The following is a 22,736-nucleotide window of genomic DNA, read 5'->3' as shown; positions in this document are numbered from 1 at the left end:
CTAGTAGAATCTCGAATAACGAACGCCAAGACCTACCTTAGCACGAAGAATAAAAAAGAAGAAGAATATTAAATAAAGATAAGAAATAATCCACGAACTAAGAAAACTTTTAAGACAAGAACTCTCTAATATATATACGAGTCCTTGTCAAAGTATACAATAAAGAATCAGGGAACATTCCCTTACGTAAAACAAGGATCATTAGTGACCAAGCATCGTGACCTCTTACGTAAAAACGGATCTCACGTTAATCTCGTTATTCGAGTAAAGAACTAGAGCAAACTATAATCATCATTGAAGAAGTAAGTCTACTAGAAAACACTCACGCTACAGCCGGCGTAAAAAAATAGTATTAGCTAAAATGACTCACTAGGTTATCACAAACAAAAACCACGAGTTGAACAAATTTCCTGAAAGCTATAAGAACCAGGCTATCTTGCTAGAGGATGAAGGGGGCATCACATCTTACTTATCTTAAATTCTAACAAGGACCAATTCAGTCTTCTTAGAGATTAAATACCAGTAAAATAAATGTACCATACCTTCTCACTTTCTTTAGGAATTTCTTCCTGTCAAATAGTAGACCAGTTGTTGACTCCCTTTGATATTCTATACTCCATAGGCGACCTAGCTCTCTGACCCAGTTAGATTACCAAACCGGCTCATTAGCTCCTTTACTGTCGAATAAGATTCCAATTGAATTTATCCTAACTTTCCTAATCCGTAAGTAAATTCTACTTAGTCAATACCCCAGTTCTCGCAACGTAAAGTTGGTACGAGATCCCTGTATTTTCTCCGGATTATCAGGCTACTCTAAAGCTTTGGCTTAAGAGAAATTATCAGGTCTAGGAGTGACTCTCCCACTGCTGTTAACCAACAGTAGGCCTGTGATTCTTCCATAGGAAGAAATTATACTTCAGAATCCTTTTCTAGAAATTTCAGAAGTATACTTAAAATTTCCTTATCTTTGGTTAATCCATTCAGGAAATCGAAGATACCTCATCCCACGTACACAGCGGGATATTAGTCAGGTCTTCAACAGCGTAAGTCTAGATCCATTTCAGCTGATTGAATAATAGCCACCCTGACAGTTCAGATGGTCAAAAATTTGGGGTTTTTCACGAGTTTTGACCAAAATTTCATTTTTTCTATAGTTTTTGAGTCAACTGAGTGTCAACATCCCACTTGGTAAGGGGAAGATGCACCCGTTGTGGAACCTTCTCAAATCTTTTGAGAGTCTAAGAAAAGTACTTTGTGTGTGCACATTGGTGTGCTACAAGGATACAGGCACAGTGTTTGTCTTTGAAATGTTTTTCCATTTTTGGGAAACCCAAGGCTCACAAAAGCATGTGGAATGGATTTCTGGCAAATTCACAAGGTTTCAAAGCTCAACCTTGTGCATGATGGGTTGGAACAAGATGTTTGGCTATTATTTTGAGAGAAGATTTACAGTCCTTTATTGACTGTACTCGGTGGTTTGTTCACCTGTTCTTATTACTTTTCCTCTCTGCTCTGCCAAGACCACAACCCAACAAAAAAATGACTGGTATGAACAGAAATTTGATCACTTATGATAAAACATTGGCAGTGAGGCTAGGTGTTTACATGCACTTTCACACCACAAATCTTCTGGTTGAAAGATCATCTGATCTTGTGAATTCTGCACTTGCAAAGATCAGGGTGGGCAGGATTACAAACACAAGTGCCATTGGGCTCAGTGACATCTACAGTGAGATCATTATGGTTGGCCAAAACATCTTCACTTGGAATGATTGCATTTTCTCTCTTGAAATCAGTGATGATTGCCCCAAAGGCTTGATTGAATGATATAACAGAGATCATTAACATGGCTGCAATGATGATGAGGTTCATGATGAAATATCTAATCAGATAACCAAGTTTCAGTCATGGAAAAATTGTGATAAAGATTAATCCATCAAAGATCTTCAGACTCACCAAGAAGCTGAAGAAATGGATTATGGTAAGTTGGGTGAGCTCTGATGAACAACAATTTATCTGAACCAATCAAAAGGGTAAAGAGAGTGACCATATATCAGCTCAATATGTTTTGGTGATATCTCCATGTGGAAATTGTTGGAAAACATACCAAAACAGTTGTGGCAAATTGATCAGATGATTGGATAGCAAATGAGTAATCAGAAGACCAGGTGCCCTTTTATATCTGTTGAAGACTGGCTGAGTTAAAAGCTGTCTGTCCGACTCTTCCCAGTCATCAAGTCTTGAAACACGATTTACCTTGCAAAAGACCCTCTGCAGAGCCATATCATATTAGGGGGTTTCAAGTTCATTTTTTTTGTGCAATTTTTATAAAGTCGGACAAGTTGTTTGTAAAAAAAATCTTTGTAAAACAACGTATTTTTAATTCGGACACCTAAAAAGGTATCCCGCTGTAAAAAATTTACGCATATTTTACAACAATGGGCAAGTTGTTGTAGCGTAAAAAGACGCAAAAAAATTTAACTTGAAACCACCTATTGACGTTCAACGTATGAACGCAAGGATTTGTATGGTAAGAAGCTGATTGTGTGCTTCAAGTTCTATGGCAAATGTCCTTTGTTTCATCTTTCGGGTGTTCCGCTTAGACCACGTAAAGGGTTTGAAGTTTTGGATTTTTTTTTAGCTTGAAGATGATTAGAAGCACAGTCAATTTTAAAAAGCTTGACAAAATTTACTTATAAAGCTCAAAACAAATTTACGTCAAATCCTTGTCAAGCTTTACAAAATCGATTAAAGGGTTTCAACTTCGATTCAAACTTGAAACCCCTTTATTGTACAATTACCAGTGGAACCGTGTCAGTCAAGCCAAAAAAAAGGGTACACTTCGCCTGCACAGAGAGTCAAGACAATTTCTTCAAGGAACAAGTGTGAGCTGTAAAGCATCACATGGTGTTTTGACTGTCGATTCAAACAGTCTCATGTTCCAGAGTTGTAAAATTTATATACTCTCGATCACAGCGAGGGAAGAGCGGTCGAGGAGTGAGGGAGGAGCTAGGGAAGAGCGAGAGAAGAGCGAGGGAGTTTGTTAAGTCCTTACGAATACAAACTCTGGTAAATTGGAGGTGATGTTGAGATAGGGGAGCTCTCCGGGGTCCTTGACAGTTCTACTGGCAATCTTCATGTCAAGCAAAAGAAATTCAAAACACCAAAAGATCAACTGGATCTAAGCGCAAATAGGAAGACAGGCATCATTGGTAAGGCACTATCACAATACATTTAAGCTTAGCTAAGCCCCTCTTAGCGCGTTTGCGCCGTGCCCTCACTGATTATGTACAGTACAACTTACCTCGATGGCCCATGTCCATTGGTCACGGTGACGGTGTAGAAGTTTCAATGAATTCAGAATTGCTCAAGTCTGGTTGTCCACTATGTAAAACCAAACGTAATGTGACGTATTGGGTTTGAAAATGCTTGGAGAAGACCACTTTGGTTTAATTTACTTGATAGTGGAGGTATCGATGATGCCTCGATATAGTGGAGGTCTGTGGGAATTCCCCGTGGAGGTACTGGTGGAGGTACTGGAGGAACCTGTGGAGGCTCAGTGGAGGCTTAGTGGAGGTCTACCGTCTAGTGGAGGCGATTCTTTTGTCCTTGAGTTGATATTTTGTTTGAGAAAGAGTTGATGAATTCTGTCAAAAGAGGTAAACAGGATTAAGGATTATTTAAATTTACCTAAAACACTACAAAACAAGACAAAACAGTTTAAAAAGCACTTCATCTTCATATCCAACCTACTTCACAGCCCGCACACTTGATGGGTCTGGTTCTGCTTGGTTAAGCTTACAATACATTCTCCTTCATGTTTTGAGCTTTGTTCTCTTGACTATCCACATCATTTCAGCACCATGCACCACCCAAGTGTACCTTATGACCTCCCCCCTAATCCGGTTATCCTACCCTTTTGTGCTTTCCTCTCCTCAGTCTTTCTATGTAGTATTTATCATAAAAGAAAATCAAATTTCAAAAAAAAAAGACAAAATCTAAAAAGCTAAAGAAAAATGATACATCAAATTACAATTTCAATCATTTCTTCAAGAGACCAAAACAAAAAAAAAAAATTACACAAAAGAAGAAAAAAAAGGTAAAAAAAAATTCTGAAACAAAAAAAGTCAAAAGAATTCACCAAATTCTTTCTTTTCTTGATTCTTCTTCTTTAAAATTCTATATAACAATAAAAAAAAATTAAGGTGCTTTAGAAAATTCAAAATATTAAGTTGTTTTATAAGGAAGAAAAAAAAGAAGAAAACGTCTTTGATTGAAAAAAAAAAGAAAATTAGATAAATAAAAGAAAAAGTTAAAAAGAACAAGAAACAACGAAAAATGAAACCCCATGTGAATCTCTCCTTTTTTGCTTTTTCTTTAGAAAATCGTTTCCATTTGTTTACAAAAAAAGCAAGATATGAATAAAGAGCAAGAGAAAACAAAAGAGTTGATGATTGTTTTGATTTATCAATTGATTGATTCAGATTTGGAAACCTTGGTATGATCTGATCAAGAAAAGTTCGCTTGAAGCGAAACATCACTTTGAGAAATCCATTCGATTCATAGACCTTTTGATCGCAACTGTAGGAGTAGGATAATGTTGTGGTCCATTTGAGGAAGTAGAAGAAGATGAGATAACAGATGAAGTTCCTGCCATACTAGAAGCAGAAGCAATCGGTCTAGATGAAGGACCTGCGATAGGTTGATGTGGTTGATGGCGATGTTGTGATGAAGGTTGAGGAGCATGTCTTGAAGAAGAAGGTCGAGACATTCTTGAATCTTTAGAATCTGAAGCCATCACTTGTCTTGATGTTGATGCCGAAGGAGGAGCACGTCTTGGATCGGAGGTAGACGACATCCCAGTACGAGCAGATGAAGACGGTCTTGAGTGAGACTCAGTGATAGCACTGCCTCGATCGCTATTACCATGGGTTAGATTACTCGATTCTGAACTTGGTCCTGAAGCCTTTGATCTACCGGGCTGACGACTACGGGCAACAGGGGCAGAGGAATTTGAAGTAGTTCGTTCTTCAGCAATTGCAGCCCGACGGGCAGCAATTTCAAGTCGAAGTAATTCAGCCTAAACGGAAAGTGACATCAGCTATATTTTAAGAAAATATCAAAGAAGCGTAAATGAAAGCTTGACTTACCCAAACTGGTAAATGATGAACTTTGCCAATCAATTGAGTCAAGACTCTCTTCCACTTCGTAAACCCATTAAGATCATCCGCATGAAAAAAGACTTCTGATCCATCCTTGAATACTAATCTAAAAGTAAATGGTGGTAAGATTTCACCTTGATCTGAAATCGAACTGCTAACTACACTTGTCGCATCAGGTGAACCGGGTGCAGCTACACCGCATTCTTCTAATCTTAAGACTTCTGATAATCGAATTTCGGCTGATAATTTATTCATGATATCATTATAAGCAAATAATGAACCTCCGGTGGCTTTGAACGTCCGACGTCGCCATGTCTGGAAAAAAAGAGAGAACAAAAGTAAGCAAACATGATGAGATAAGTCCTCATCCCGCTCATCGTATCCAAATGATTTGCTTACATCACAATCTGCACCCATCTGGCTCAAGACCCCTGTATGCCAAACTTCTTGCCACCATTCAGCAATCTTCAATCCTTTCAGACATTCTCCACTGGAGTTTGGTAATACGGCATCTGGTACTTTAGGTAAAGGTGGAAGTGAAAGAAACTCCATACAGATATGTCCAACACCACCTGTAAAGGTCCTTCTCATCTGCATTGCAGCCTTTACTGGATCTTCAGCTGCTGCTACACACGGTATCACTACTGTCTTCAGTGATCCCAAACTATCATCCGCAAATTCATCAAAATTCACCAAAGCCCTTGCTAGATTCCCATCACGATCTAGGAAAGGATAAAGTGGATCAAAGGTCGGTGCCGAATTAACAGGTGAAGCTGAAGCGGTCCTTTCCACGACTTGCTTTGAATTTCTACGTCCATTACCACCAAAAAGCTTCGCCAATCCTCGTTTCGGACTATCAGGAATGACAGGTGGTGCTATAGGTGTTGGTGCTGGTCGACGTGGGCGTAGGTGAGCATTTCGGGGATCATTCAAAGGTACATTGAACACCAAGCTAAACTCCAATTTCTTTGCACGGACCAACTCGAATTCTACACCGAGAGTTATTTCAGGTTCAAGTTTGTAAGCAGCAGTTTTAGCGGTATGGAGTCCATTGTCAATAATAACTTCAAACCATACTGGGCGGGTCGAGACTGGGAGGCCTGTCAAGATAAGCTTTGACACTATAAGGGAACACCGATGGATCAGTTGACAAGTCCAAAAACTGTCAGACCAATGAAGAAGAGCTTACTCTTCACAAAAACCTTTCCAATCTTACTCGAGTTCCCATTCTGAGCCCAAAATGCCTTTAGTTGTTTCTCATGTTCATTGATATCAGAGACCTTGCGCAATTTACGCCAATTCCGATTATCCACCACATCTCCAGCATTACCCACCGTTGCTGTTCGGGTATCAGAGGCATAAACGGTATCTGCTTCTTGAATTCGATACGTTCTCTGCAAAATGGTCTCTCAATCAGCACATGTACCCAAGATTCCTCAAATAAAGTTCAAACCTACCTGGCCATCGTCCATGATCTTTTTGAGAGCCCGGTCTAGCGGAGCTTGGAAGTCGGTATTGTCCATCCCGCGCTGTACAGCATGAGTAAGCAATGCAGAACTTGCTTGAGCACGCTTAGAGAGAGGTGTAGTACGCTTGATAGAATTTGACTGTGGGGGTATTGTCAGCTGGATGTGAGAACCAGTTGAACTAGATAGATTACTTACTTTCACAGCGGCCTTCGCGCCAGCTCCCGTACCGGTCTCTTCAATATCTGCACCACCAGTTGAAAGACTTCTTCGGCGTCTTCCAGCACCTTTAACTTGAACCAATTTACTCGGTAGGATTTGCTCCGTAGTTTGACCAGAAATGGTATCCATACTCTCGTCGCCATCTGAAGAAAACGACACTGAATGATTCAGGCTGGTTATTGAGTTAAGTTCGGATGATGAAGTTTGAAAACCGTGAGCAAGCTTATCGAGTCCACTTGACATGGCATCCATATCTTCTTGTTTCAAAGTCTGATCGTTTACAAGTCCAAGATGAGATAAGTCGGGTCGAATGATCGAGTCTGACAAAGTCGCTACTCTAGCTTTTAAAGGTGGTCTAGCAGGAATCTCATGTGGGATTTCAGGTAAAGAACCCTCACGAGCCGATAGTGCCAAATCGTAAGGATTCTGAACTCCCATCATTGCATCAGACTCTAGAGACTCTTCATGATTGCCACTAGCGGTGAGTTGATGTAGCGAGGCAGCTTGTGAGATAGGATCCCGAGTAAGGGTTGGTTGACCAAAGTCGGGTTCGGGTGATTTTGTCGCTCCTCGATCCCGCATTCGTTCCTGGATCTTTTCTCGAGTGATACGTGGACGTCCTCCGGGGCTACAATTGGGACTATCCGATGGGTTGTAATCCGACTTCGACATCACAAAAGGTGAATTGACGCCTATATCAGGAAGTGAGTATGCAGGAGCAGTAAGAGCAGAAAGGCCGGTTGAAGACTGTCCAACTGCAGGCAACTTATTCGTATCATTCATGCTCAAAGGCGGCGAGTCTGACGACGGAGGAAGACGTGGGAGTGGGCGACGGGAGCCAGGTGGTGATAGGACTGGGCAGTGTTCTTCGACATGTGCGGATGTTTGAGATGGCATGGCAGCCAATATCTCGGGAAAGATAGGCGCTGGACTAGGCGGATTTGTAGAGAATGAGGGCCGCGGAGTTGAAGAGAGGATAGTCTGGTTTGGAGGCAACACCGGTAGCCCAGGGAGACCAGGTGAGCGGGGGATCATGAAGCCGGTAGTTGGCAATGCTGTGTCTGAAGAGGTGCCTAAGAAAGAAGGCTCCTGAAGTATTGAGGCGAACGAACCTTCGGCGACTGATGGACGGCTGAGTTCAGTTCACTATTGCACTTAAACGAAAGATGATGACGAAAAACTTACATAAACTATCATCAGCTCCGTCCAGTCCTTGTAAGGTGATGGGTTGAAAAGGAGGAGGCTCGTTGATGATCGAGCTAGACTCAGCCGGCGAGGCTGTTTTCTGGACCGAGGGTTCACCCTCAGTGTCCGCAGTGGAAGGAAGACTCGGAGGTGTGGACTCCAAAGCCTTGTCTCCGAGACGCGGAGACATGTATGGAAATCGTGAGACTAATTTGGGTCTCAGAGGTGTCGGTGTCGGCGGATGATCTCGTTTTCGATGCAGTTCGGCTTGGGCGTCCTCTGATCTCATTCTTTCCTCAAGACTGAGGCTCTCGTCATTGGGTAAGTGACCTGATTCCTCTTGTACATTCGGCATGGCCCATGGCTGTAGGGACATTCCATTTCCTACGTGTCCAGCTAGGTCCGGCGAAGTCAACAAGGCGTCGACCATCTTATCGACCGGGTCCATCTCACTAGAGAAGCTTGTTACGTGTTCACCTTCTGGGTGATTTGTAGGAATGCCATCGAGCTCATGTACAATGACGGATGTAGCAGACTGATCAGCCTCCTCCGTATCCACTTGCTCATGAGTGTCTTGAGTATCAGATGGGTCCGAGACACGCCCCCAGAATTCATCGCGAACTTCGCTTGCGCCAGGCGCCTGGTAGTGGGTGATATGAGATGAAGGAACTTCGATAGATTCTTCCTCGGATTCAGAGTGATTAGAATGTGAAGAGCCATGAGATTCGATTGATGAGGCTCCACTAGCTCTTCTCCACTCTTCTTCGCGTTCGAACTCTAGGACGTCTTCTCCACCCCATGTGACAGTTTTCCTACGTTCGCGTCGCTTACCAGGTGTACTCATAGCGGATGGAGGTCGAGCTGATCTCGAGACTTCGTCATCTACCTCATTTTCTTCGTCATAGGATGATTGAGGAGGAGGAGTGAAACTTCTGGGACCTCCCAATCTTTGATTTTTTAACACACTACCAGAATTTGTCGTAGAACGTGGAGAAGGGATGGTATTAGGTATAGAAGGAGCTGTTGCTGATGGAGGTGTGCCTGGGGTAGGTTCTGATTCGTTAGATGAGCCTTCGCCTTCCTCGGAAGATGAACCAGGTGGAGAGACGGCGACAGGTAACTTGGTATGCATATTTGATGTGCCAGATACAGAAGCCGAGGTTTGATGATCGGAGGACTGTACGGACGTCTTCGACTGAGCTTTGAAAGGTGATGAAGTTACGAGAGCGTTCCGGGTGAGCGCGTTGTAAGCTGAGCTCTTGCGAGGAGGTCGAGATTTAGGAGGAGCAGAGAGAGATGAGGTATCAATAAGATGTGTGTGTAATGGAGGAGCGGAAGGTGGTAAGCCAGGAGCAGGTCTTGGGGGAGGTAAATTCTCGTCGCTTTTCCTTTTAGTACCCGTCTTTCGAATTGGTTGCATAGGCGGTGCAGAGGCAGGAGTAGGACCGGTTTTTGAAGAAGATGATGCAAGAGGAGTATGAGAAGTAGTTGATGAAGTAGTCTGAGAAGCAAAACCAAGACCTTTGAGAGCAGCAGCCATTTGACTTTGAGGTCTGAGAGGTGTGTGAAGAGCGCGAGGCGTGCTGGGGGCTGGAATGGTATCAGAGGCGAAAGTCGATGGCGAGGGAGATGGTTGGATGCTGGCTGGCGGATTGGATTTGAATATGGACGAACTAACGAGACTGGCTTGGCCTAGACGCTTGAAGGCTTCAGTACTTCTGGGAGCTGTTGCAGAAGGGTGATGTTGAGAGACCGAAGAGTGTAAAGATGGCAAGGTACGATTCAAGGCTGGCTGAGGATACGATGATGTTTGAACATGATCGTTCAAATCAGAGATCGAAAAAGAATGATCGGTGCCAGATTGAAAACTTTGACAATTCAAACTCGAATCGTCTTGTTGGTGATTGTGGCCCGGGCGAGGTGCATGCCAAGATGGATTAGAGATACCATCAGAAGGCATGAGGAAAGCAGATTGAGGTCGAGGTCGAGAGATGGCGGAAGTAGGTGATCGGTAGTTTGCTGTAGGGGCCCCACTAGAGCTCAACGCAGGAGAAGGCGCGTCATTAAGTGTAGGCATGATGTAGAGAATAGAATGAACCAAGATTGATAAGTTGACCGATGGATCGAGTTTGTGAAGTTGAAGTGACTGGTAGAGCTAAAAACTAAAAATCAAAAGATTGAGAATGAGAATGAAGGTAGGTTTCGAAGAATTGTCAATTTACGAAGCGATGTAAAGTGAATCATCAAGGAAATGGTTCGCTTAACTAGTTTGAGATTTATCTTGAATTAGATTTCTTTCTAAAAACACAAACCACGATTAACTTCAATCTCAAATACAAATCAACGAACCTGCGTACCTGAGTTTAGATGTCTTCAACTTCAGGGACCAACTGATATTTCCAATTCAAGTGAAGTGCTCAAGTAGTTTGCTCAACTTCAAAGCATGAACTCATTCAAATCCAATGAATGAATGAATGATCGTGATACTGATAGGGGTTGTTCGAATCCAAGAGAATCACCAAGAAATCAAAGAAATCAAAGGAAATAGGGGTTTTGATCAAGTGAACAGGTGGTTTGAGTGGAAGATGGTAAAGAAAGAAAGAAAGGTGGATGTATGCTACACTTGATTTTCTCTTGTTGGTACTTGGCAATGGCGCGAACTTCCAAGGAGAAAAAAAAAAACTCAAATCGGTTTTGGTCATTTTCAAGGATGACAATGACAATCCAATACAGGTTTTCTTATTACTCTATGCTGTACACACCTCATTCAACTTCTCACCTATAGACATCCATTTCTCTCATCGTATTCTAATTGGTCACTTTCTTCTACAACAACATCCAATCCAATCGTCAAGTGACTCTTCAGACGAATTTCTTTCCAAGTTACTTTTTACTTGGAACGACCTCTGCAAGACAATTCAACGAAGGACGATGATAAGTAAATAATGATATGTGAATCGTGATTGTACATCTGATTTGAAGTGGGTATGGCCTTCAAATGTAGGATTATTCTTACAACTTTCATCCACTTTTAACCAATGATGTTTGGAATCAGATCACTGACTAGAGTAATGTGCTGGAATGGATCTCATGAGTAATCAAAACAAACATCAAGATTGAGAGATTGAGAACCATGATGGAAATGTGATAATCCTTTAATGCTTCACAAAAAAAAACATGAACAAACAGACAAGGCGAGCATTCTACAACTAATCAAAGCAATCAAAAAATTCTAAAACTAAAACTAAAACTAAATCCAAGTACATTCATCCAATCAATCAATCAATCCATAAAATCAAAGTTCAATGAACCAATAAAGAACTTTCATCACCATCTAGATCTTTAATCAAATCACTAACTCCAATCTGATGAGATAAATTCTTAGTAGATGGGTTTTGTAAACTCCAATTCAGCGTTCCCATCTCACTTAATCTAGAAACTGCTCTTGCCCATGCAAAGGTTTCTTCTTCACCTGAAAACAATGAACTTTTACCTATACTCGTAAGATTTAATCCCTAAAAAATAAACCAAATTCATGAAGATGTGTTGAGAATATAGGTCTTTCTGTAGATATGAGAAAGATTTTACTTACTAGATCATCCATTGCTGCTCGCATCTCAGGTGAGATGGAGTTATCTGATGTGGTGGATTCAGCAGCTGAGTCAGAAAAGACTTGTGTAACTAGAGAGAGAAGGACCCATGGAAGTCAGTCTTGATGATTCAAAGCAAACAGCAAAGTTAGAATCAGGCTCAACTGGGCACCTCAGATAACGTAAAGAGCTTAGTCTTGGATTCATATGCAGCATCTAAGAATAGAATAAGCCGACGAGCCTATGTAAAACAAACTGAATCAGTACATCTATTTTGAAGTTTAACTGTTCAAAGCAAAGAAGCTGACCATATCACGTTGTGAAAGTGTAAGTTTAGGTACATCAGTCAAGAAAACGATTCGAAACTGTTTAACGATCTCAAGATAATCACTAGCACTCAATGGATTTCCACAAAGTTCTTGAAAACTAAACCAAGCCACTTCATTCGTACTTAATGGAACCTTGAGTGTACGACCCCAAATGGTAAGTGGTCGGTTTGGTAAAACAGGTTCATCATCTGTTAAAGCTTCAAAAAGTTTTTGGAATTCGGATCGGTTCGGTTGATCGATTGGTGTATAATATACTTTAGAAAGTGCGTGAGGTTGTTTACGGTAATCGGTACCTGAGTTAAGATCGGTGACTAGAAAGTGTGATTTGATGAGCTCTATACAAGGAAGGAATGATACTCGTTGGATGCCGTTTTTGTAGAGCTCATCTGGATGTCGACTAGGATCACCAACATCAATTAACCGGCATCCGATAAAGATGAATTGAAGATAAATTTGACAAAGATGTGATGGACTTACTTTGATGTCATCACACAAACAACACCATAAGCAATTAGTGTCTCAAACAGTCGCTTCAATATCATAGCATCGACAATATCCGTCACCTATAGATTTCAGTAGCGTAGTTGAGCCACTTCAGTCAGATAACCAAGCAGGTACGTGTGACTTTGCATCTAATAACTGCAAACTTACCTGGAATTCATCAAAACACAAGATCCGACACTCGCGTGCAATCTCTTTAGCAATAGTGACTAAGACATCGGTTTGTGAATGATTTTCAGTCCCATCCGTACGATATTGAAGTGCATGATTACGTTTATGAACTTCACTCATGAATTGATGAAAATGTATTCTTCGAGCTGGTAGTGTAGGGTTACTAAGAGAAGGGAGTGAGTCATAGAATAGGTCCATCAACTGTATCGCCGGGTAGTAAAAGAAGTATAAGATATGTGGGTCCAAAAAAAGAAAGTGCGAAAACTAGTGAAACTGGCATACCATTGATTTGCCCGTTCCTACGGAACCGTGTAAGTATAAACCTTTGGGTGCATTTAAATCTGAAATTGAAGGTGGCTTGACCGTGTGGGATTTGCTACCAAATAAATTGGAAAGCTGGATTATTCAAAATTATAAAACATCCAAGTGTCAACGGTTCGATCAAGAATCAAGATTATGCCAACAATCACACTGAAGAATGCGGTGGCTTACCCATCCTGATGTTGTAGCCACTGAACTTGGCTTTTCAACCTCTATTGGATGAGGATGATAATTGACCAGTCGATCGTACATGTCCTGCAATTTTGCCACAATCGTAAGCTGATATGCATCTTCTTTTAAGATTCCCGCTTTTACACGACTGCTATAGATATCAATCGGTCCACCAGGAGTTCGTGAGCTTGATAGCTGAGAAAGTAATTCAGGAGGGTTCGGGCTGTGATGTGAGTATACCTCCGGTAGTGGTTGAGTGGCTGTCGGAGGTGATGATAAGGTAGAAGACCAACATCGAATACAATTCCTTGCATCTGACTTGGGGAAAGGCCTATTTGATTGAGATAACTGATGTTGTGGTCCTAAATTGGAATGCAAATTGGATCCTGAAGCTGCGCCAAGAGTTCGTGAGGAGTATAGACCATATGGTGATGTTTGAAATGGACGCTGGCCGGCCAGCGATCTTGATCGAAGCATCATGATGATGAATGACGAGTTGAGGTGTCCGTTCAGGCTTGTAGAATGAGCAAAGCAGCAACCAACAAATCTGTCCGAATGCTCCCGTTGACTCTTCTAAACTCACAAGGTCGGTTTTCCGATCAAACTCGACTTAGGCTGTGCTTATGGTCAGATCATCTTAGGAATACTTGGCAAACAGTTTCTGTACAGGAGACTCAGACTTTAAGAGCATCCGCAATCGTCGGTTTAAGATCAACTTGAGTGTCTTTAAGATCTGAATCCAACTTGAGACTTTCTCGGGCAACTCATAGGATATACCAATACAATAGGACTCGGAGAACAACATATAGGCAGGTGCGAGCTTCCTGAAGTTGATCTGCTCGAAAAAAGAATCGGAAACTTGACAAATCAAAGTGATCTCAAGTTTTAATCTGGAGCATATAGCCAGTTAAACAGAAAGCTAACAATCCTCTGGAAACATATAATCAAAAGCTGCATATGTAACATGGCGAAACAAGATGATGTTCCAATTTTGCATTGTGATACTGACTATCCGTGAAATGAATGAATAGCTGTGAAAAAGCTTCAAATCTGTGTATCACATATCATTTGATCCTAGGAGGATTATCTTTCTATTTGAAACTTTCCTTTCAATTGATTGATGACAGAGACGCATTAAAGACCCTCAAAGGAAAACAACAGCTTCAAATGACCCGTGATAACGAAAGTCCCAAGGCCAAAGACCGCCCAAGCCTCAACCAGATAAATGCTATGTAGATACAACATCATCACCCCATGGCCATAGGATGGCCTATACACCTTTGGAAAAGAGAATAGGGGGCAAGGTTGGACCGCGAAAAATGCATAGGGAAATGATTTTATCAGATGAACAAAGATGAATAAATTTCAGAGAAATTGAAAACATGCTGATATTATTGATACCAACATAATAAGTAAGGTCAACACCCCGTCTGGATTGACACGTGCAAGTAAGTAAATCTGACTCTCATAATTGCCATTTTTTGATATCCCGTTATCAGCCGCTATCAGTAGATTCACCTGAACATCTGTATATGTATATGCATTGCTATTACTCACAATCAATGTAAACACGAAACAAATTTTGAAAGAAAATGTCCCTAAAAACATAAAGAAGTGTAAACAAACTAAAATCAATGTTTTACCAAATTCAAACTGTCCATAAACATCTAGGAATCTATTATCATAGTCAATAGTCCCAAAGGCTTTGATTATTGCTATACATTGGCATATGATCCAAAATGCTTGAAGTCGTGAGTAGGGTGTCCTGTCAGTTTGGATTATCATCGGCAAATTTATTTCTGTTCTTGCGAGCAGGTTGAACAGAGATTTGGATCTGGTAGCAAGATATTTACTCATTGATATCAGCCAGGATCAAGGGGAGTGAAAGTTTTCTTGTATATAATATTTAGTTTGGATGAATTGGACTTACTCCACTATGTCTAAGGTTCATATACGCTTCGCCTTGTTCCACAGAGTAGCTATCAGTCATATGCCTTTTCCCAAAGATGCATGATCCACCCTATCCAAAAGTCTTGAATAAGCAAATGGAAATTGAACTGGTATTGGAGGATAAACTACTTACTTCTGGTTGTTCATACGGGCTAGCCTCGCACTGCACCACTACTCTGTTGGTCTCGCATCCCAATCTAGCCCAAGTGTACTTTAAAATAAGATGGATTCATCAAGGCCATGAAGATATCAAGAGAAAGATATGAAGATTTAAAGTGACTTGATGGCTTACCTCGATCAAGGGGTTCTCTTTCCTTTGGTTCTCACTAAGGGATTTGTACCAAAAGCGGGAAGGATTAACCCTGAAGTTCTTTACATGGTCTTTAAAAAAGCATTTTTAACTCACAAAATTACCAAGCAAGTCTTGTAGGATACATATAGTCGAGTTTCTATGTAGGAAGAAATAAATGAGCAGGGTTTCTAGGCAATAGGGGATCCGATAATGAGAAACTGACCAGGTTGAATTTCAACCGACCCCAATCCTGGAAGACGAAACGTATCAATGAGATGTTGGCAGTCACGCTAGTCCAATGTATTGTAGTATTACCAAGGAAAGAAATTGTTAGTATTCAAAGAGACCTCCGCCAATGAAGAACATCATGAGGAATAAGTGTTTCTAAATTACCTCATTAGGAGGTTGATAATTACCTGAAGCGCGAATAGGATTGCATCAGAAAATCAATCCCTAGTAATTATCAGCTCAATATCTTGGCGACTTACTAGGGTAACATTGCACTTGACAGTTCACAGCTGTAAGGTTCACTGCCACTGGAGCGCCTACTAGATTGTTGTTTCCAGGTTGAACAGTGTTTGGTCTAGCTCTATGTTGACACATGACTCCGTCCCCGCCCAGAGAGTAGCTCTTGAGGATCACGGAATGGCCACTATGAACATGAATATTGTCCGTCGACGTAGTCGTGGTGGTACTCCTGTAATTACTACTACTTGAAAATGTCTTGCTTGTAGTAGAGTCTTGGATGCTCGGTAAAAAGAGTGACGATAGGATAGTCATTAACAAGAAAATCGACTCCATCTTTTCCAAATCAGATTTTTGTTATCTTGATAAGCCTGAGGAGAGATTGCGGTTTACAGTCGGGCTTTTTGACTCAGCTTCTTGATTATTTGGGTCGCAATGAAATCTTCAGTGTTCTTGGAACTTTACTCCACGGATATGTTAAAGTCAAAATGGAATGTCAAGTTGTGTGAGCAGAAAGTCGCGCTTGTATGCTATAATAATTTACGATGAAGCAAAGCTCTGATAATTTATGGGTTTTATAAAATGAATGATGTAGGATACTTTAAATAGTGCAATGCGCGTTAAATGGATGATTGAAATAGTGGAATGTGACCTGCGAGCGCGCATATGAGGATGGTTTTATAATCTTTCAGGCTCCTCAGCTCGGCGTTTGATCTACAAGAGTTTCCACGAGCACATTTTGCCTTCATGATTCAACCCTCATGTGTCGTCCTGGATAAGTCAAAGGGGCCAAGCCGTGTAGCTGTACTTTGACTCCGGCGCGCGGCCGACAGATGATGAGGAAAACAATGTAAGGTGGAAACGATAACACTTCAAATGGTGATGAAACATCTACCTTGCCCCTGGTATAAGGAAATCCAGTGAAGCAGCGGTGACCAAGTGGCGTCAAGGAAGGCCAAACTGGTGGCAGAGCGCTGGTCCGACTTCGATCAAGCAACATCCAGTGCACAAATTAAATGTTGAACGAAACTTGCAAGAGCATTCATCGAGGCGAGTTGTTGCAGGCGTTTCCAAATCCAAATGCATGGCTGAGTCGACACCCGTGACCCAGCCCTCAAAAACCAACCATCACCGACAACAAAAATGCCTCGCCTTTGAGTCCGGAGTGTTCATGGACTAGACACGTCGGCCCGGATCCACCCGAGGCATCAATCCGAAGCTCACAAGCACCGACGGACGTTCATGATGACCAGGGACTATCTCCTCATAAGAATATTGCCTTCACAATTATTTTGAGAGCACCAACTCGATGAAGAGAAATTACATTTTGTAAATAAACATGGGATTTGAAAGTTTGCGGGGAAGGTGTAAACTACATATTCAAAACACAATGGGTTTACAGGAACTTTTGACACTCGTCATCATATGGGAAGGAACCCAACACCCCGACACGCAACAGCTAACCCATGATCTTGACGGGCCTTTTGAATGTCTATGATTCAAATAATGAATAAGAACAAGAACAAGCTATTATATAGTATAAGAAAGACTCACCTGTCCGAGTGCAATCACATACAGGTAAGTTTATCACACATTCAGCATGGATGTCATTTGGAAGAGGCCTAGACGGAGATATGTTGTATGATCAGGTGTCAAGTTCTTCCTCATCCATCATTTCACAAATATCATATCTTACTTGTTTTTGTATGGATCATAACCAATCCCATACTTCTGCTGACAGGCCCAGGATGAAGAAGTGATAAGTTCAGTTGAAAGTCCGTATTTGGCTGCAATTATTTCGCCGGCATATATATCTTTTTCGACCTTGTCACCATGAGCAAGCACTATTCTCATCATTCTGTACAGGTTTAGGAATTCTCAGCTATTTGGAATGAACAAAAAAATAGTTTCACAGCACTTACACTCCTGATTTATCGCACCATGATAAGCGGCTACTCCCCACATCGGCGCCATTGGGACCTTTACCTGTGCACAAGTCCTTTTCAGAATAGATAAATGTCAAAACAAATATGTAGGATCTTGGTAGATACGGGAATTAACAAAACGTACATTTCCCCGAGTGATGAAGGCATTCTGTGAAGAATAATAAACTTGTCAAATGAGGCGGAAAACAGATGGCATTAGCTTCTTGTACGTTACCTTTGCTCGGAGTACAGCCACAACAACACGAGCTTCAAGAACATCGCGATAACCATCGAGGATTTGCTGGACAGATGTTGGTTGTTTGTCCATGAAGAATGTCCCACCCTTGATTATATCAATCAGTCCTCCAGGTGAACTCATCGGAGCATTTAAAACGTTATTGATCCATGTATCGAGATGTTGATGATATTCCAACCCCCACTTGGAGATATGATGCCCAATAGCGGCCAGCTATAAAATAGAGACATCGTTATTAACCCGATTTCTGAGATACGGTGTACACAAGTCTCGTATACGTTAAGGATACCCACAGAGACAAATTCCTTCCGCTCTGGACGTGTAGAGACCGCCGGTGCCACGTCTGGTAGAACAACCACGGCGCCTGCCAAAACCAGATTGAGTGTTGATAAGAGTTGAACCTCTATTATTTCAACAGATATTGCGGCAATCAACAAAGAAGATAGTCCGGTCAGGGAAGCAAAGAGTCCAATGAATGCGGCAGCAGCCATCACTGCTCTGGGGGTCGTGTCGGGTTTCGTCCTTGGAAAAAGAGAACGAGATGCATATTAGAAGATCGTCTTTGAGATCATCACCTAGAGCCTTAACTTACAGGTCACTAATGATTGCCGATGTGGTTTCTTTGAACGATTCCCAGCTTGTCAGATTTTGTCCACAGATAATGCTCGGGCCTCAGACGATCTTACCTTTGACTATGTCGATCGCAAACGCTGAGACTTTGTATAAGAGGTTCATCCTCAGATTAAATTCCTGTATCGCATACAGCACATGCCAAGCTGGTGATTCCACAGGACTGCAAACTTGACCAACCAAACATTGTTGGCCAATCCCACATCGAAAGTTGTTGGCTCCGACAGTTTTTGCATATCCCTATATCAAGTAGAATCGTATTAAGTACTTTTGATGAGGTGTAGATAGTATGGATACGGGAAACAGCCAACCGCAAGTGTCAAATTCCTCCAAATTGTTCCATTAGATAAATAAGAGTCGATATTCATATCCGACCATGTCTCCCGTGCTATGATTCCCGTCTCGCATCTTGATCCAAGCGACAGAACTGTGGATATTGGAGAGAGGACGAGAAGAGCTAAGCTTTGGTGATGAAACGGGCGCATGATGGATTTGAAAAGTATAAGGAGATAGGTGGGGTTCAATCACTAAGTGGAATTATAACGTGTGGAATGCTGAGTTTATAAGCAAAAAATCCCATCACTTGAGCGCAGACTTACGCAGTCCTTCATCTCATCATCACACAAGTTTGGAGTGCAGTCTCCCGTACTGCAGATGTGGATTATATCATTGCAGGTGGGTTCAGTGTCTGGTCGATACCGTCTGCTGAATTATGATCAATTGTCCTTGGAACGGTCAATTCGACTTGCACGCCGCGCGAAGCTACGCCACGTCTCCGCAGTCAAGAACTAGACACTGTGACTGAAAACTGTGACTGTCCACATCGTCTCACCTCTTATGCATCCACTAATTCTCTCTCCAGTAGAGGCAATGTAAAAAAGCCGTTCCTTCGTCACGTGGTGCAAATACCCTATGGCAGATTGGCTTGGTGTGTTGATTATTTATTACTTTTTCTAAAATGAATGGCACCCCTGGCCCGAGAAAAAAATATTTTTCAGCGCCGCAGTCCCCGCAGCCGGTGCAGTGATGCATACAGAATCCAGATCAGCTGGCTGACGCGGCCTGCTGAGCACTGTAATTGGCAATCACTCACCGAACTCCCTCTACGATTGGCTTTCAACACCCACTTCCTCGACATTTTTCCTGACGCCTCAAACCAATTGCTTCATCGATCACACGTAAGTCGTCCTATCAGCTTTCTAGCACACCTATTCCACGTTGACTTATAACCTTTTTTCTTTTTCTTTTTCTTTTTCTTTTTCTTTTTCTTTTTCTTTGACTTGGACTTTGATTTTGATTTTCTCTTCTTTTTTTGACCATGTAGATCAAAGACTACCCCAACTCCTTGTTCAAACCGACACCGTCATAAGCAAAGATGATACTCACTTTTGAGATGATTTCAAGTGATTGAGGGTGGTTATGAGTGATTTGGGGTGGTCTCGTACTTGGCCTATCTCTGGTACCAGACCACCATTTCCTTTTTTTTTACAAAAAATGTGTCCTTATGATAAGTTTTGCTCTAGGATATCATAACTCATGGTTCCTGTTAATGACTTTTCAAGTTGTAGTAATTGATGCTTATGCTAGTATTTGTTCTCAGTTCTTATTTGTGGTTGTGATGACTCACACTTTTTGTTTTTGTTTTGATCAATGCAAGTTCACTGTGTTCCAAAAGTATGAGCCTACAAACTGAGAAAGTCCCATTAATCTCACTTATGATCCAACATAAATGACGCCAAACAACTTATAGTTACTCAAGCAGAACATGATCCAGCTTATTGTCTTTTTCATTCTTTGTCGCATCGACAAAAAACTTTCAATTATATTGATAATCTCAATGTTTTTCAATCAAATCTCACTAAAATAGAGGATCCAGTATCTAGTTCGTTCATCCTAAAATCTTAACTGAAATGTTAAAAGTTGTTCAAATAAATATGAACAATTTAATTTGATGTTTTGTAGATAAGTTTGGTTTTGAATGGCAAATCAAACAAAAGTTTCCTTCTTTGCATTGATTTCTGAGTCAGACAGCACAAAAATCAAGAGACATTCAAAAGTATTAAAGAGATTCAATAAAAAAGATACATCGGGTAAAGAAACAATTGTGATATCAATCCGATCAACAGAATGATTGTGTTCGTTAACTAGATAATAAAAAATTCAATTAAATCAATGAGATCTCAATCAAATGCCCATCCCTTCTCCGTGACCTGTAGCAAAACTAGACATATGACGGTCTCTGTTTGAATCGGGGTAGTCTTTGATCTACATGGTCAAAAAAAGAAGAGAAAATCAAAATCAAAGTCCAAGTCAAAGAAAAAGAAAAAGAAAAAGAGAAAAGGTTATAAGTCAACGTGGAATAGGTGTGCTAGAAAGCTGATAGGACGACTTACGTGTGATCGATGAAGCAATTGGTTTGAGGCGTCAGGAAAAATGTCGAGGAAGTGGGTGTTGAAAGCCAATCGTAGAGGGAGTTCGGTGAGTGATTGCCAATTACAGTGCTCAGCAGGCCGCGTCAGCCAGCTGATCTGGATTCTGTATGCATCACTGCACCGGCTGCGGGGACTGCGGCGCTGAAAAATATTTTTTTCTCGGGCCAGGGGTGCCATTCATTTTAGAAAAAGTAATATCCACGACTTTTCTTCATTCAGGAAGCACATACTGACCAAAGAGTATCATATATAAAGTGCGCAGCATTGCATAGAATCGACCCGAAACCAGGCCACAACCAAAAAGTCGACACCATTGCCTGCCAAACGCTCTTAGTCCCCATGGGTGAGCCATTCATTTCAAGCGGCAGTATACCCCTACCAAAGAGCTCCAGGACGGCTGACCACGCACTCCTTCCCTTGTTACAAAACTTCAGTATGTGGTGGATGTGAGAAAATGAACAGTACCAAGGTCCTCAAACCAGGTCAACCACAAACAATTGACCCCGCAAGGAAACCAGAGGGACAACCAAAACCCAGCGCAGGAAGCAAGACCAATGGATCTGATTCTCATCCTCTCTTGTCATCCAATACCACCACATCAGACCCTAATGCAAAGCCAAAGCCAAGTGCAATCAGAAATACTAATGCAACCCCTTCCACTCCTGTACCATCAGCATCCTAAGTCCCAAAGAACACCCAGAAGCTAGGTTCTCAACCACACAAAGCTGGAGCTTGACAATAAACTTGTGATCCAAGTCTAACTACTGAATATTGAATCTCTCTCATTTTAAGTCCTTTTGTATCTTTCTTTTTGTGTCAAATGTCTGGTGATGATTGTTTTGTAACATCAGTGATTCAAGATATGCCACACTATCTTGCCATAAAAGACTGAGAAACTTGCTCATCACTTCCAGTGTATCAGTTTTGGGTATTGAAAACATGATTTCCTCTGCTCATCACAGTGTCCATTTTCCAACAGCATGTCAAAGTGCACGGACAGATGTTTGAAAAAAAAATGAAAAAAGTTTTGTTCAGTTTCTTTGTGAGACTTTGGTGAAATTCCAGCACCCCCGTAGTCTCAGAAAAGGATATCAGACTTCCTGATTTCAATTGTATCACCGCCCAAGGAACTCAAGAAAGGATTGTCTGTACATGGTGCTTGAGCTCATTTGAAGCTTGGATCTACTCATTACAAGATGTCTTTTGCATGAGCATCTCAACATGACACTTGAGTTTTTACGCTGTGCATCATACCATTGAGATACTAAATTTCCCATATTATTTTTCTCTGACGTTACTTTTCCACCTTTCTATTGTACTCAATTCCAGCATAGTTTGTTCTTGCAGTGCAATGAAATTCACAAGCTATCAGTATGTGTTCCAACTATGTTGAGAGAAAGCTGCCCAATGTTAACACCTGTGGTTTATGATGATGTCCTTTTAAGAGCATTACCACCGGACCATGTAGAAAGCAAAAACACAGCTGATATACATGGTGTGTGGAAAATGATCCAAGCCATTGGACTGTGTAAACAGCCTGTATGGGCTACACATCATCTAACTCTTGACCGGGAGAGTGCAAATTTGGATGGTGAGCAGATTCCCAAATACAAACAAAAGGTGAACAACATCCAAAATTACTTCTTGTGTTGGAACCTTCAAGCTGTT

At 41.4% G+C, this 22,736-nt stretch overlaps 5 protein-coding genes across 5 annotated transcripts; all 5 read right to left on the bottom strand.

The window, feature by feature from the left end:
* Positions 1 to 1,641: 1,641 nt before the first annotated feature.
* On the bottom strand, positions 1,642 to 1,872 carry MELLADRAFT_124521 (uncharacterized protein; the record flags this gene model as incomplete). Its single annotated transcript, XM_007412186.1, has 1 exon — positions 1,642 to 1,872. The coding sequence occupies one exon, from the start codon at positions 1,870 to 1,872 to the stop codon at positions 1,642 to 1,644; it is 231 nt and encodes a 76-aa protein (XP_007412248.1).
* A 2,665-nt stretch (positions 1,873 to 4,537) lies between these two features.
* Positions 4,538 to 10,112, bottom strand: MELLADRAFT_88847 (uncharacterized protein; the record flags this gene model as incomplete). The annotated part of the gene is made up of 6 exons (XM_007412185.1): positions 4,538 to 5,080; positions 5,151 to 6,283; positions 6,352 to 6,568; positions 6,620 to 6,754; positions 6,827 to 7,971; positions 8,036 to 10,112. The coding sequence occupies 6 exons, from the start codon at positions 10,110 to 10,112 to the stop codon at positions 4,538 to 4,540; spliced, it is 5,250 nt and encodes a 1,749-aa protein (XP_007412247.1).
* Positions 10,113 to 11,156: 1,044 nt separating this feature from the next.
* MELLADRAFT_49185 (uncharacterized protein) lies at positions 11,157 to 13,689 on the bottom strand (the record flags this gene model as incomplete). Its single annotated transcript, XM_007412184.1, has 8 exons — positions 11,157 to 11,550; positions 11,628 to 11,716; positions 11,791 to 11,866; positions 11,934 to 12,351; positions 12,432 to 12,517; positions 12,606 to 12,827; positions 12,909 to 13,022; positions 13,119 to 13,689. The coding sequence occupies 8 exons, from the start codon at positions 13,596 to 13,598 to the stop codon at positions 11,338 to 11,340; spliced, it is 1,698 nt and encodes a 565-aa protein (XP_007412246.1).
* Positions 13,690 to 14,613: 924 nt separating this feature from the next.
* Positions 14,614 to 16,161, bottom strand: MELLADRAFT_64894 (uncharacterized protein; the record flags this gene model as incomplete). The annotated part of the gene is made up of 9 exons (XM_007412183.1): positions 14,614 to 14,636; positions 14,676 to 14,716; positions 14,840 to 14,883; positions 15,049 to 15,138; positions 15,202 to 15,279; positions 15,361 to 15,438; positions 15,584 to 15,650; positions 15,777 to 15,813; positions 15,849 to 16,161. 9 exons carry the CDS (start codon positions 16,159 to 16,161, stop codon positions 14,614 to 14,616), a joined length of 771 nt encoding a protein of 256 aa, XP_007412245.1.
* A 409-nt stretch (positions 16,162 to 16,570) lies between these two features.
* MELLADRAFT_108467 (uncharacterized protein) lies at positions 16,571 to 19,121 on the bottom strand (the record flags this gene model as incomplete). The annotated part of the gene is made up of 11 exons (XM_007412182.1): positions 16,571 to 16,808; positions 17,290 to 17,317; positions 17,380 to 17,447; positions 17,522 to 17,683; positions 17,748 to 17,824; positions 17,896 to 17,919; positions 17,986 to 18,219; positions 18,285 to 18,528; positions 18,599 to 18,626; positions 18,693 to 18,876; positions 18,948 to 19,121. The coding sequence occupies 11 exons, from the start codon at positions 19,119 to 19,121 to the stop codon at positions 16,571 to 16,573; spliced, it is 1,461 nt and encodes a 486-aa protein (XP_007412244.1).
* Positions 19,122 to 22,736: the final 3,615 nt, after the last annotated feature.

This window comes from Melampsora larici-populina (assembly GCF_000204055.1).
Source record: "Melampsora larici-populina 98AG31 unplaced genomic scaffold MELLAscaffold_29, whole genome shotgun sequence".
Lineage (NCBI taxonomy): Eukaryota > Fungi > Basidiomycota > Pucciniomycetes > Pucciniales > Melampsoraceae > Melampsora > Melampsora laricis-populina.
Note: the sequence above shows the minus strand (reverse complement) of the source record. Positions and strands in the feature narration are given on the sequence as shown.